This window comes from Gouania willdenowi, chromosome 21 (assembly GCF_900634775.1).
Source record: "Gouania willdenowi chromosome 21, fGouWil2.1, whole genome shotgun sequence".
NCBI lineage: Eukaryota > Metazoa > Chordata > Actinopteri > Blenniiformes > Gobiesocidae > Gouania > Gouania willdenowi.
The window spans coordinates 20814528-20829062 of NC_041064.1; the positions used below are offsets into that span (position 1 = coordinate 20814528).

Below are 14535 nucleotides of genomic sequence, written 5' to 3' on the forward strand. Positions count from 1 at the left end.
GTCAAACGACTTGGCCAATCAGAACGAGCAGGTGGGAGGGCTGCTGTACTCCTGTTTTCTGATCAGTTTCAACGGACGAGTTTCCATCTCCACGTAAAGTCTTCTCCTCACTGCCCCACGTCCACAGATCACCCCATTTACAGCTTTTTACTGGAACCAGACTGATACACACCTCACTCCGCTCTCGTGCACCATCACCTCAGCAGCAATGACGTTAACACGATCGGTTCTGAACAAACATAACGTGGTTATTTGGCAACTTTATGCTATTTATAGTTTATTTCTATCATAAAACGGCTGATTTTTACTTCATCCGTAGTGTTTCAGCGCACTCTCTCTCTCTCTGTGTGTGTTTGTGTCAGCAACGTGAGCTGTGTAGTGTAGAATAAACCTACCGTGAAAGTTTCCTACGGTAAACCGTGGGCATGCGCACCTGGAGAACTGCGCATGCGTGTCCATCAATTTGAAAAAAGGTAATAATATTTTCTTTAATTTTTAGGGTTCGCGTTAGAAGTAGGGTTTATCATAGGAAAAATTAAGGTTGTACGTAAATGTTGTACGTATATGTGTAAATATTTACTACGCTATTAGTGTGCATGCGCCTGTAGGAGGCTTTCATGCCTAGGATTATTTTTCACTACACCATTTCTTCTTAACTACTATTAAAATCTGGCTGAGATATCATATATTTTAAACCTTACTGTACTGTTTATTTGCCCTTTCTATCGTAAATGAATAAGAGCCGCTTCACAAACTTCAATTTATTAGCAGGATTTTTATTCTATTTAAAAAATCAGCAATTTTATTTTATATATATATAAAACAAAAACAAATATTCAACAGATGTATGACTTCTGCTGTCACTCGCTCGCATGCAATTTCCCTTCACGATCGGAGGCCGTCCTGCGGACCATGACGCCTCCGTCCTGAGTTATTAAAGCTATGATCGCTTTCACTTTCCCCACATTATCCGAAGCTCGTTTTTGAACGTTCAGTTCATTGTGATGTTCAGTAGCTGTTAGAGTTCATTCATTCCGCTGTACGGCTGACTGTCAGTAATATTCTGCCTCCCGACACCTGCTTTCACTGAACACGTGTGACTGACTGAAAAATCCACACACACTGCCACATTGGCCACACCCTCAACTTTAAAGGAAAAAAAAATAGCGTCCTATACACCGCCAAAAAAAGATACTTTTGCATCTTTACTACAATATTAAACAATACTTAACCAGAAATACCTGAACCTATTATTTCCCTTCATGTGGTTAAACAAGTGAGAATTTATGTTAACTTGGGTTGATTCTTTTTTAGTTATTTTCATTGTTTGCCATTTTTCCTCTGCTTCCATTGACGTCCTCTGTGGTTGTGTGGTCAGCATTAATGACATGTTCAGCAGCTTTACTGAGTCAATGCGGAACGCTCATGACCATTATTGGCTTTATGGGAAAGTCCAGGAATGCTAATAAGGAAAGAGAGAGAGAGAGAATCTCCACAAGAGAAAACTGCTGGGTCATCACAAGCTGACGGGCCTCACATACACTCCCCATCCATTCATTTCCACTTCCACTTGCATCCTCTTTGTTTCCCAATAAGCGTTAATACACCGTCTGGGGATTTGCCCTATTTGGTGAGAAGGATGACTATTAATGCTGTGAGAAACACAATCCAAATGACCATGTTGCAACAACAGTCAATTGATGGTGTCTTTTCTGATATTCTTGTGCAACACGGTGGAGACAGCTGAAGGGCAAGATAACATTCTTGTTGCTCAAGGAACACTATAGGTGCTTTATGTGTATTAAATGTGGCCAAGGGGAGTCGTCCTTAACTGAATGTACATGTCATCAAAATAACAAACTGACCACAAAGAGAAGTTCTCAATTAGCACAGTGCTAGCTTCAAGTGGCAACAAGCCAAAATGTGCTCTACTTATGTATCTATAGCTGTGTTTCCATTACAGATTTGGGCAGGAGCCTCGTAACTCCTGTGAAATCTCATCCCACGAGACTTCGCCGCAGGAAGACGGACACTCAGAACCTCCTTATAACACTCCGTATTCCTTTGTTGTTTCACATCTAAAGTGGCAGTAATGGTTTAAGTATAACGTCCTCATCTCCTGTTTAACGTACCGCGCCACGTTTTCTCACGCACTGTGACGTGTATTTGCGGAAAAAGTGTTTCCATAGCGCTTTTACAAAACATTTGAATATCAAAACGTCTGAAAATCCTCCTCTTTAAAGCGTAAAAACCTTTTTGTGATATTTGAGTGTTTTTTTTATTTTAAATTCAGGTGTTTCCATTAACAGTTTTTATTGCACTATTTCGATTTTGCGCATTTATAAGGGTAATGGAAATGCCGCTACTGTCTTTGAAAAGTATTTTTTTTATGCACAAAACAGTAAGTCAGTTTGTTTTGACATATATTTGATACATTTTTTTTTTTTTTTTAATTGGTATCATCACACTAAAATATATAAATCTAAGCTAAAAAAAAAAAAAAAGATTTAAATGTGCAATTCACAAACCTATAAGGAACAGCTGATCAGCTGTCATATTTGTTCAGCATGCTTTATAATATTACTAGTGAGTGTGGACAAATAGCCTGCCATGACAACAAGTCTGCATTTGACCAAGTCTAAAATAAGCAAAAACCAATTGACATAGTTGAAGATATGTTCAGTGAACATGGGATCTTCAGGGAATGCTTAGAAGAAGCACCAAGTAGCAAGTCATTAAGGAGAAGAAGTTAAAGTATAGTTCAAATTTGATATCATTATAATGTCATTTACATTATATATTATTTTTTAGCTGATTTTGGAGAGGATTGGTCAGCAAATGTGTGACATTGGGATTATCGAAATTAGAGAAATGAGAGCTTTCTTTCTTTCTTTCTTTCTTTCTTTCTTTCTTTCTTTCTTTCTTTCTTTCTTTCATTCCTCTGCAGCGTAGCTCAGACCTGGTTGCTATCTCACTCCTTCAGCCACTCGGTTGGACGGCTGAAAGAAAAGCCATACAGGTTTCCATTCCATTTCATTACATTACATTTATGGCTGGCCAGATGCTCCCATTCACTCTAAATGACGGGGGTTTCATATGATCTACTCAGGTTATGGAAGCAATAAGGGAGTCACCTCTCTCTCGTATAAACACCTTAGACCCCCTGGCACCATAAAACACACACGCCGACACACACACAAGACTGAACTCGTATGTTGAAAAATGTCAGCAAGTGTTAAAGGTACAATGCAAGACAGTGCAACAGTAATACTCTGTCTTCTTTGGGCTGAAATGTCCAACTGAGGAGATCCTTTCTGGATGAAAAAAGGAGTTTGAAGACATGAGGCTGTAGGCTAATATAAAACTCTTGGACAATGTCTAAGAACAAACATAACAGTGTTATGTTGACATAATGGTGAGATGATCACATGACCTCTCACAGTTGTACACCTGAGCCTCTAAGGTCTCCAGGGAGCCCAACGGAGGCCTTCCTGCATATTTAAATATGCACAGCAGGCACCCTGTGGCATTGTGGGAAGGTGGCGTTGGTGTTGGTTGATTGATGGACAGCCTGGGGTCGACGCACACTCCCACAGTGTCTTTCACGTCTGTCACATGCTATTTGAGTGCAGCTGCTTTGGATATTAGTCTGCAGCTCACGGAAGCTATAATTCTCCACACATTATTATCCAACATGTGGGATAATGTGATCACAGGAAGGAAATGCACATGGTTACTCCCACTCCAGAACACAGGCTCATTACCTAGGATTATTATAAAATAATTTGTCAGGTGATACGGAGAGGGACTTTAGAGGCGACAAAGAGAGGACAAGCGGGAGGAAGATTGATGGATGTGAATCAGCAGTGCAGACCTTGTGTGAGATAATACACCGAGAAAGAGCAGTGAAGGGAAAGAAAGAAAGAGTCAAAGGGTGCACATGTAGATTGCTATGTAAATGAAGTCACCTTGACGTGAAAACTGGCAATTAGACTTAAATTTCCAGAGAGAAAAGGACAAAGATAACCATTTATCTCCTCCATAAAAGCATTCACAACAAACTCAGACACATTTGAAAGCCTGTGCTGCCTCGATTTCAAAGAAAAACCTCAACAGTCCTCATAGGCTACGTTCCCACTGCAAATCTTAATGTTCAATTTCGATTTTTTGTCCGTTCACATAAACTATTTAAAATGTGACCTGTATCAGACTCCAGTGTGAACGGTTTGCGGCTTCAAACTGAACCGCATGCGCATTGTCGCATTTTGTTTTGGCTTTTTGTGGTGCCGATTTTCTTTTAAACACAGACCAATTAATATTAACCTTCAAGCTTTGATCCGAAGCCGACAGAGCAAAACCGAAACCGACAGGTCTGAGACATTAGGTATTTATATCCATGCCCGACCTGAAAACGACAATTAAAAACTATTTTTCCCTCATACAAATGACATATAACCAGCGCATTTGAAAACAAACACAGGTGCACAGTGCTCGCAAGAGACAGTGGATCTATTTACATAATCCATGTATCAAATTTAAGGATAATCCATGTTCTTGTGCAGAAAACAGATTGTATCAATAGCGGATGCCTAAAGCCTGTCCCAAGTCTGTCCCTCTCTGGACCATGGTGAGAGGACAGCTCACAGCTCCAGCTGATAATGACAACGTATCAAACACGCAATAAATTCGCCTTGGTCGTTCACACTGAGGTTGCATTGAAAAAAATCTACTCTGTATCTGATTCAGGACCACATATGGGCGACCGTGGCTCAGGTGGTAGAGGGTCGTCTTCTGATCGAGAGGTTGGGGGTTCGATCCCAGTACCTGACTATGTGTCGAAGTGTCCTTGGGCAAGACACTGAACCCGAAGTTGCTCCCAGTGGTCGACTAGTGCCTTGCATGGCAGTCCTGTCCCACTGGTGTGTGAATGTGAGAGTGATTGGGTGAATGAGCTGATATGTAAAGCGCTTTGAGACTGTTTCAGTGGTGATAAAGCTCTATATAAAATCTAGTCCAAAATCTAGTCCATATGAAAGTGGTTTATTCTGATTTGAAAACATCAGATATGGGTCGGATTTGAGTGTTGTATCATGTGTTGTAAATGCTGTATCATGGTCAAAAAATAGCAGCAACAGGCTATTTCAGAACAGGCAATAAAGCCCCTTGGTTTTACAAAAGCAGGACAGGAAATTGTAACATTTGACGAAAGATTATTTTTATACCTTAGTTACAGACGTTGTTCACTGAGGACACCTGCTGGTCAATATTTACAGGGTGTTGTTTTTTTTAGGATATTAGACCCACTTAAGTTGTTTTTAAAAGAAAGTGTCGAGAGATACGTTAACGTAGCCATAGCCCCTGGGACTACGGCTACTTTTCCGGAATTTTTCTACATAAGCGTTATGTGCCTGTGTTTTCACCGTGTAAGGTGCCGCACTCAAGGATTCTTCCTTCCGCTAACGTGGATTCGAATCCCACTTTTGACATATACATTTTTTTATTTTAACAAATTTACCACAGAAAACACCATTCCTTTAAAAATACGTTTTGGAAATGCTCTCAGTTTTCCAGCCATAACAATGTAGTCCTCATCAAATAAAATGTAAATAACCAAATAACCTAATATAACAAGTCCCAAATCAATAAGGTAATTATTATACTATTAGTCATACCATTAGACCATAATGACATGATTAATGCTTGACAAATGGAGCTAAATGTAAATGGTAAATGGACTTGATTTTATATAGCGCTTTATCACCACACTGAAGCAGTCTCAAAGCGCTTTACATATCAGCTCATTCACCCAATCACTCTCACATTCACACACCAGTGGGACAGGACTGCCATGCAAGGCGCTAGTCGACCACTGGGAGCACCTTAGGGTTCAGTGTCTTGCCCAAGGACACTTTGACACATAGTCAGGTACTGGGATCGAACCCCCAACCTCTCGATCAGAAGAGGACCCACTACCACCTGAGCCACGGTCGCCCTAAATGTAAAATACCCTCAAATTGTACATGTTAACATCATTAACAAACTTTAATTTGACTTAATGAAGAAAGACTCCATTGTCTTCCTTTTAAAAGTTTCAGGGCAAAGGCTTCGGGTCAGGTGATCAAAGTGTGACTTAAAGCTTACTTTCTGATGGAAAGACAATTGATTTCAGCTCAGAAGTAAATCTCGTACAATGCGTTTGATCACGATGTGAGAGAAGGTTTAAACCCTTCTGCCAACTCAACAGAAGCACCTTTAATAAAGCAGAACTTCTTTCAATATGGCCATGGAGGCTAGAAATTCTGAAGAAACATATGCCAACATTCAGCCCAGTCTCACAAAATCCATGACACTGAAAAAAAATAAACTTTAATGTTTGGTGTGCTGCAAGATGATTTTCTCATATTTTATGTGCTGCATGAAACATTTTTATTTTTTTTTTTATCCATGCTGCACATCACGTCATGTTGTAGCTATTCCTGGTGGGGGATTGCAAATGAGAGTTCTCACCTTAATCCAAACCCTGAATGAAATGTTGTAATAAGATGCAAATGTACAAGATGACAAGAGCTACATCTAAAGACTGAACTGCCTTGAAATCTAGAATCTTTTAAGTTTAATTTTCATAGGCCAAAGTGGGTTGATTTGACTTTATATTAAGACAATAAAGGAATTTAGAGCACTAAAAAAGGTTCAAAGCTAGTCGGCAGGTGAGGTTGGCATAAACTAGAAAGCAGAGCAGAGGGTAGACTAGGTTGGGTGATGACACTACGACAGTGGATTTGTGGGAGATGTGAAAGGGCAGGTCTAGCATCCCTCTAAACTGTATGCAGTAACAGAAAAGGGAAATACAGACAATAAGTAACATTTCTAAACAAGGGGAGGTTCTGCAGAATGTGAAAGCCAGGCAACAGGTTTACAACAATGAAAAAACATGCATGCAAGAACATATGTCAAATCTTTACATGAGAGCAAAGTACTGGTATGTCCAGCGTGATACCCATGTCCTTAAGAACTTAGATACAGCCATGAACAAAGAAGCTGAGTGGGTGTTCCTGAGTGGGAGAACAGACCAAAATAAATTGGTTTGCCTAGTCACCCTTTCAGGATCCAATGAAATCTGCTGTAACAGACCCCGTCTGCAGTACGTGAAGACTTCCTAGAAGATGCCTTCTCAAAGAAGCTTGTCAAGGAATTGGTCATCAGATGCATGAAAGCAGGGTTGAAAGCTATAACCATTGAAGCATACCTGTCAAGTTTTGGATTTGAAAATAAGGGAAATTTTCTGGCACCCACCACGAGCCATCCCACCCGCCCAACCAAGCTCCAGTATTCCTTATATTTTAAGATAGGTGTACAAGAAATCTAAAATAGCCACTTGTCAACCACTTATTAAATACAATTATGTGATTAGAATCTGGTAGGTCGACCTTTTTTAACAGCTGCACAATATATGCACTCAGAAATCCATCTAACTGAGCTTTACATGCTTTTCTGAGAAGTAAAAGCAGCGACTCCTAAAACTAGTATTTTGATACATAAGCTATTATTTATATATATATATATGAAATATTAAAGTTTTCTATATCGCCAAAATAGAAAACTTGATATACATCGCCCAGCCCTAATTCCTAATTTATAAAACAGCCTAAATAAAAACATAAATGGGTATATGAAGCACGTGTTTATTTAATATACTTACAGTTTATATACATGTCAACACGTTGCATATTTACTGTTAATTTCACGTTACTTGTCTTTAAGTTAGACATTAACATTTTATTTTCATGACATATTTTCTTTTAGTTTCTCATGCTCACTCATGTGGTTCTCTGGTATTCACTAATGACTTATTAGACACATTTATTACAGACTTTACATTCTTTAACACTTTTTGAAAGGAGTTTATAATAGTGACGCTTGTGATTGGCTGATTTTTCATGGTGACTTAGGTGGTTCCTTCCCCCGTGGTAAACGTTAAAATCTCAGTTACTAATCTAACAGAAAACAGTAACTGTGTCCCATCCTGCTGCTCTTTAGGAAGAAAAACTCTCTGTCAAATTTTACAACGTATTTACACCAGTTCTTTTCTTTTTTTTCCCGCCGGAACGTCTTCATTCATCATCTCTTTTCTGAGTTGTTTCCGGGTTTGTTGGCGCAGTCAGCGCTAATCTCGTGACAACTGCCACTCAGGCTATCTCAGGAGGCAGTTCTCGTGAGGCTAGTGACGCCGTTCAGTTTAGTAAGGCATCTTTTAATTATTATTCCATTAAAATACGGGATATTTACGGGAAAATACTAATACGGGAAGATGGTGGGAAAGAGGGGTAAAATACGGGAGTTTCCCAACACTTGACAGGTTTGCATTGAAGGGGCAAGGGAGTAAATGGCAAACCAAAGTAGCATCAAAGCAGGAGAGAAAGCCTCAAGATGTGGCTGCAGAGATGAGATTAATGCAATGCAAAGTAACCAGGTTGCCATTTGGTCAAAACTTAGGGCTTAATCACTCGGAAAATGTTTGATGATGAAAGACCAAAAACACATCAATAAATCTAGAAACATTCCAGAGGATGTGCAGTAGAGCCACAAATAAATGTGTGTGTTCAGCTTTTTTTTTTTCAGGTGATCATTTATTTCTCAGGAAGGGGAGACAAGAATCAGTGGTAAGCAAATAGAGAATTTATCATTAATCACCTGCAATTTGTCATAAGCAAACTTGCACTGTGTACTCAGGTAAGCCACTGAAACTGATGGAAAGAGGAGAACAAAGGAGATACAGGGCAAAAAAGGACAACAAATCACACAAACTGAGTCGTATTTGTTTAATTTGGTCTTTGTGGACGTTGACAAATAATGCAAATACTTTTTCTCATTTTTTTTTTCTGCAGTGATAAAAGACAAGACTAAATTAATCCATATCCTAATTAAAAAAAAAAAAAAAAAAAGCAAAATAAAGCAGAAGACTGAGAGTTTTGAATTGGTTTAGAATGTGTTTGTGTCCCTGCAATCACCTCACCATCAATTTCGTAAAGGCTTAGGGTGCTGAAATGGCTGTTTTATTGCCTTAGCGTTGCATATTTTTCAGGACACTTGTGTAACCATTACAAATGAATTACCACAAACCACAAACCTTTTGGAAATTTTTGTCTGTAAGGAGCCAAATATGCTTACTAACCCAGTCACTTTTGCAGCAACGCGGGACTCATAAATTAGCCTCAAATGCATTCACTGAGCAAAAATTAGGAAATGACTCAATAAATGTTTGAGTTAAACTAGCTAAAGAAGACTTTTAATGCAAAACCTCTGCTTTCTTTTACTTACCGTAAGACACAAGAGTAAAGGCCCACATCCTGAAGGTCAGCAGGTCTGAACCAGATGGCATCTTCCTCTTTGCTCATACGCACTCCATCAAACGAGATTGGCTCTTCGAAGTCACTGTGGCCAAGACCGGAGCTGCGGTACCACATGAGGCTGAGGCCCACACTCTGTGCCTGGCTGTAGTTTGCTCGGATGTAACCGTAGAACAGGGCACACTTCAGCCGCACCGGCTCTCCTTGAAGCACTCGGTACTTCAAATAATCCACCGACCAGTCCGTGCAGCCATCCACTGCAAAGACACACAAACAGAAACGAGCACTTTCAGTAAATGTGTTGCAAGAATGAGGCACAAAATTAGGCAATTGCAAAAAAAGATAATATATGTGTAAACACGTCGAGAAGCAGCGCTGGAAAAATGACTGCATATATGAGATAATTTTGCATTTATCGCCAAACAATAGAGCAATTTTGAGCACATCGTTAAGCGAGGACATATATGAGGGATGAAGATTACCAAGTCATAAATTACCAATATAATTCTCTACTTATTCTTAAGAATGGCCTTAATAAAATAGCTGTCGCTGTAATTAGACACACTCTTCCCACTATGCAAATATACACAACTTGTACAGCAGCATTATGAATGTAATACAGAGTAAATGTGGATGCTTCATGATGCATTTCTACTCTATGATACTTCAGCGAGACACATTCTCTCTTCTGTAGTGCTCGACTGACTTTGCTTTCAAATTAAAAGCTTGTGTCATAGTTTTCTCTGCAAATGTAACCAGAGTGGAACTGAGAGGTTGGAGAGGATAGAAGTGTCCCTTTAAACCAGAATGGATTCCTGTCGGAGCCACCGTAGATCATTTACAGGCCACGCCACTTTGGGGTTGAAGGATGTTCCACTAGTGTATGCAAAGAAAATGTGGTAAACAATGAGTCAAGTGGCTTGGCTTGGAGAAGACATACTTAAATTAAAATCATCATGAAATGAGCTGTCATTTTTCCTTTTGTAATTTATAATTATTTGACTTAATATACAGACGAGGAGAAGTTGCATCGTTCTGGACCGAATGCTATAACCCAGTGTTTCTCAAATGGGGGTATGTGTACCCCTAGAGCCTTGCTTCCCAAAGTGGGGTACAGGTACCCCCAGGGGTACACAAATTGTCATAGGGGGTACGTGAATGAAAATCAAAAACAATGACAACATTGGAAACTAGAATATAAATAGAGCAGTTGTTAATGTTAATGTTAGGCTAATGCTAAGTGAATGCGAATGCTAGGCTAATGCTAAGTGAATGCTAATGCTAAGTTATTGTTATTGCTAGGCTAATGCTAGGTTAATATTAATGCTAGGCTAATGCTATTGCTAGGCTAATGCTAGGTCAATGTTAATGTTGGGCTAATGCTAATACTAGGCTAATTCTATTGCACTGTTAATGTTAATGCTATTGATAGGTTCTTGCTATTTCTAGGTTAATGCTATTGCTAGGCTAATGATAATGCTACGTTGAAGCTAACACTAGGCCAATATTAATGCTAGGCTAATGCTATTGCTATGCTAATGTTAATGTTGATGCTAGGTTAATGCTATTGCTAAGTTAATGCTAATGCCGATGATAAGCTAAGCCAGCACCTGCATCCTCAGAATCAGAAAGAATCAGAAAGGATTATATTAGCCAGGTACAGTTTAAAAACTGTACAAGGAATTTAACTCGATAGTTGGAGCGAAAGAACACACATCAAAACACCAGGGCGCATTTGCAGCGCCCTCATATTTAGATGAAAAAGTGGGACAAAAGCATGCATTTTCTTCAGGAAATGCAAATCTTCTAGTTATAATTATTCTATTATAATTATGATATCTCAACAGGATAGGTAAAATTCACTGTAGGGCTACATTGTATGACATTACATTATTATGTTTTTTAAGTGTGCAGAAGTAGGGGGTACATGGCTTCAGGTTAAATGCCTGAAGGGGTACAGGACTGTGGAAAGTTTAGGAACCACTGCCCTAGAGGTACGCTATGGCACTGCAAGGGGTATGAGAGAGAGAGACAGAGAGAGAGAGACAGAGAGACAGAGAGAGAGATAGAGACAGAGAGACAGACAGAGAGAGAGAGACAGAGAGAGAGAGAGAGAGAGACAGAGAGAGAGACAGAGAGAGAGAGACAGAGAGAGACAGAGAGAGACAGAGAGAGACAGAGACACAGAGACACAGAGAGACACAGAGAGACAGAGAGAGACAGAGAGAGACAGAGAGAGACAGAGACACAGAGACAGAGAGAGAGAGAGAGAGAGAGAGAGAGAGAGACAGAGAGAGAGAGAATGGAAAATTAGCAATTAAATAGTCAGTCTTGGTTCCACCCCAGGCGTGAGATGACTGGAAATGATAAAAACTATGGAAATAAATCTATTCACACTAAATCAGTGTTTTTTCAGCATTGGGGTCGGGACCCCATGTGGAGTCGCCTGGAGTTTAAATGGGCTTGCTTGAAATTTCTGAAAAATTAAAACAGATATTTGAAATGTTGTAATTATTTATTTATTTTTTTTAATTAAAGCACAATTTTAAACTATTGTATTTCTATACCTTTACTTTGTGTAATATGAATCTCGTTCAACTAAAATGAGGTAAAAAATAAAACAAATAAAATTAAAAAAAAATCTGAGCTCAAAATGATCAAAAACTAATTCTAGAAAAAAAAAAAAGGTCTTTGGAGTCACCAGAAATTCTTGAAATCAAAATGGGGTCACGGTCCAAAAAAGGATGGGAACCACTGCACTAAATACTGTTTCTTTCCACTTAATTAGTTTTCTAAGCAAAATGTGGGACAAAGGGGGTACTTGGATTCAGAAATAAGACAAAGGGGGTATTTGACCCAAAAAAGTTTGAGAACCAATGCTATAACCCTTCACCTGTTTTGTTGTTGCAAAAAATAAGCTATTCACAACTATGTAACAAAAGGAATGAAGGAAAACATGTTATAGTTGGCATAAATCTTACAGAGAGCACAGTTCATGAACTGATACACAGGCTGTACATCACAAGGAAATAACAGTAACTCAAGTCTACTGATAAAATCTCAAGCATGCCATGCAGATAGAAGCTGCATGTTTGAGGCCGATATATATAAAATACACGTGGTCTACTTTCGCTGTTGATGCATAACAAGGTTGAGATGGGAGAAATGGTGAGCTAAAAAGCACAGGGCTGAAAAGAAATCTGACAAAAATCAAAGATACTGGTCCTATCCCAAAGGGAAACATGTATCGTTCCACTTCCATGCTTTCTTAGCTCCTAAACCATTGCATTTTAACATATGGCCAGCTAGCCTATCAGTCTCTGACTAATTAGTTGTTGTTAGTTTATCTAACAGGTGCATATTTCTAAGTTCATTTGTGTATTTTGACAAGGAGAGTGGGAAGGGTGGTGATGGCGTGGTGAGATAAAGCAATTGGACTCCTGCTGTGTGCCAGCCTGTGAGTGATACAAAGCCTCAGAGGGACAGCTCCACTTGTAATTAATACTCTTAATTAATCAGATCGGTAATGTGTGTGTGCATGTGTGTGCATTCCCTATATGAATCGTGGTCTGCCTAATTATGTCTACGATTATTGCAGCAGACTTAGCCATGATGTGACCATATGAGTGTGTGTGCATGTCTGTTCCAGTCTAATCATCATCCTCAATATTAGCCGGGCCCTGTACATATCGGTGCGCTCATATTCTAATATAAACTTCACCCTCATCGTCCTGTCACTAATTTGAGAACTTCAAAATATCTTTTGAAGACAAAAGCTGAATCCATGACTGATCCTTCTTTTCTGACATGGTGGTAGCCTACGATTGATCACAGTAGGTGGTCTCTGTCCTCACTGAATGGTAATCCACTAATAAGCACAGGTTTCATTCACCTCTATATACACCTTCTTCACCACACAGTGGCCACATTTACATAGGAGCTTTAATTCTTCTTTAAAGTGAAATAAAAGTGAATTCCTCTTTAGCCTGACCTTGTAAACACTTCATTCCTAATGCTAATTTAATTCCAAATCAGGCTTAATTCCGAATTAGTTGGCTGTTTTTATCAGAATTAAATAATTAATCTTTCTTCTAAACAGTTAACAACGCATTCTGCTTTAACTTAATTCCAGTTGTTCTGCGCATGTGCAACTTGCGGCAATGAGATGCTGGGTGACGACATAATCCAACATGGCGGCCCGGAATAGAGCCAACACTATTTAATAAGAGCCTTAAAAGACGTGGATATAATGAAAAAAAGGGGATGGACGGACATTAACACGGACACATGAACTTATCACACATGGAGATCAGCAAACGGAACGGCTTCATCGGATGGGTGATAGACCGAGCTACTATCTTTACCAGGAAGCAACTATTTTTTCCTGGTTATTGTTTTCTGGAGTTTTACTGGGCTTTGTTTACTGGTGATTAGTTCACATCTTTCTTCCGCTCCGTGGACCAAAGTGTGTTATTGTCGAGCTGTTCCTTTAACACTACAATCAAAATAAAGGTGAAAACAGTTCTCATGCGTGGTCTTCTGTGATACAGCAGACAGTTTGTTGTGTGTTTTTTCCCGATAGACGTGATTGGCGTGATACGTCATGTTCGCCCCCTGTCCAATCAGAGCAATCCCAACCCCCAGACCTAAAGCGGAATTAACTAAAGCCAAATAAACCAGTTTTCTATGTAAACCTCAGTTTGGGAATTACTATTTCCATGTAAACATACAGCAGAACACTTTAATTCCGAATGATTTAATTCGGAATAACTAATTCCGAATTAATTAATTTTGAAAAGGGGGTGTTCCATCTTTAGCGTGAAGCCAGTTCCAGGACGATTTTTACATCCCATGACTGTCCACTCGCAATGCATCATGGGGCGGTTGAGTCTAACTAGTGTGCCCACCGTGCATACTAAAAATGTCCCAATATAGTAAAGGGACATCCCGCGTGACATCACGCCGTTTGGAGCAGCCATTTTGACGGTCTACAGGTAGTCGCTAATATGCCGGAGCGATGTTGTGCTGTTGGATGCTATCAGATTCATGATCCTACTAAAGGAATATCTTTATATCGTATCCCAAAAGAAAATAAACGGAAAAGCAAGTGGCTGGTGGCAATAAACAGGCAAAACGCTGATGGCCGTGTTTGGCTTCCAACTCAACTCAACACATTTTGCAGTGTTAC

The 14535-nt window shown here is 39.5% G+C and overlaps 1 protein-coding gene across 5 annotated transcripts in view; it reads right to left on the reverse strand.

Annotated features, from left to right (window-relative positions):
- il1rapl1a (interleukin 1 receptor accessory protein-like 1a) overlaps nucleotides 1-14535 on the reverse strand; it is a 257504-nt gene that overhangs the window by 152503 nt on the left and 90466 nt on the right. For all 5 annotated transcript variants that reach the window (XM_028436788.1, XM_028436786.1, XM_028436787.1 and 2 more), the window contains exon 3: nucleotides 9319-9604. In XM_028436788.1, the coding sequence (XP_028292589.1) occupies nucleotides 9319-9604 (286 nt within the window). The remainder of the gene's footprint in view (nucleotides 1-9318; nucleotides 9605-14535) is intronic.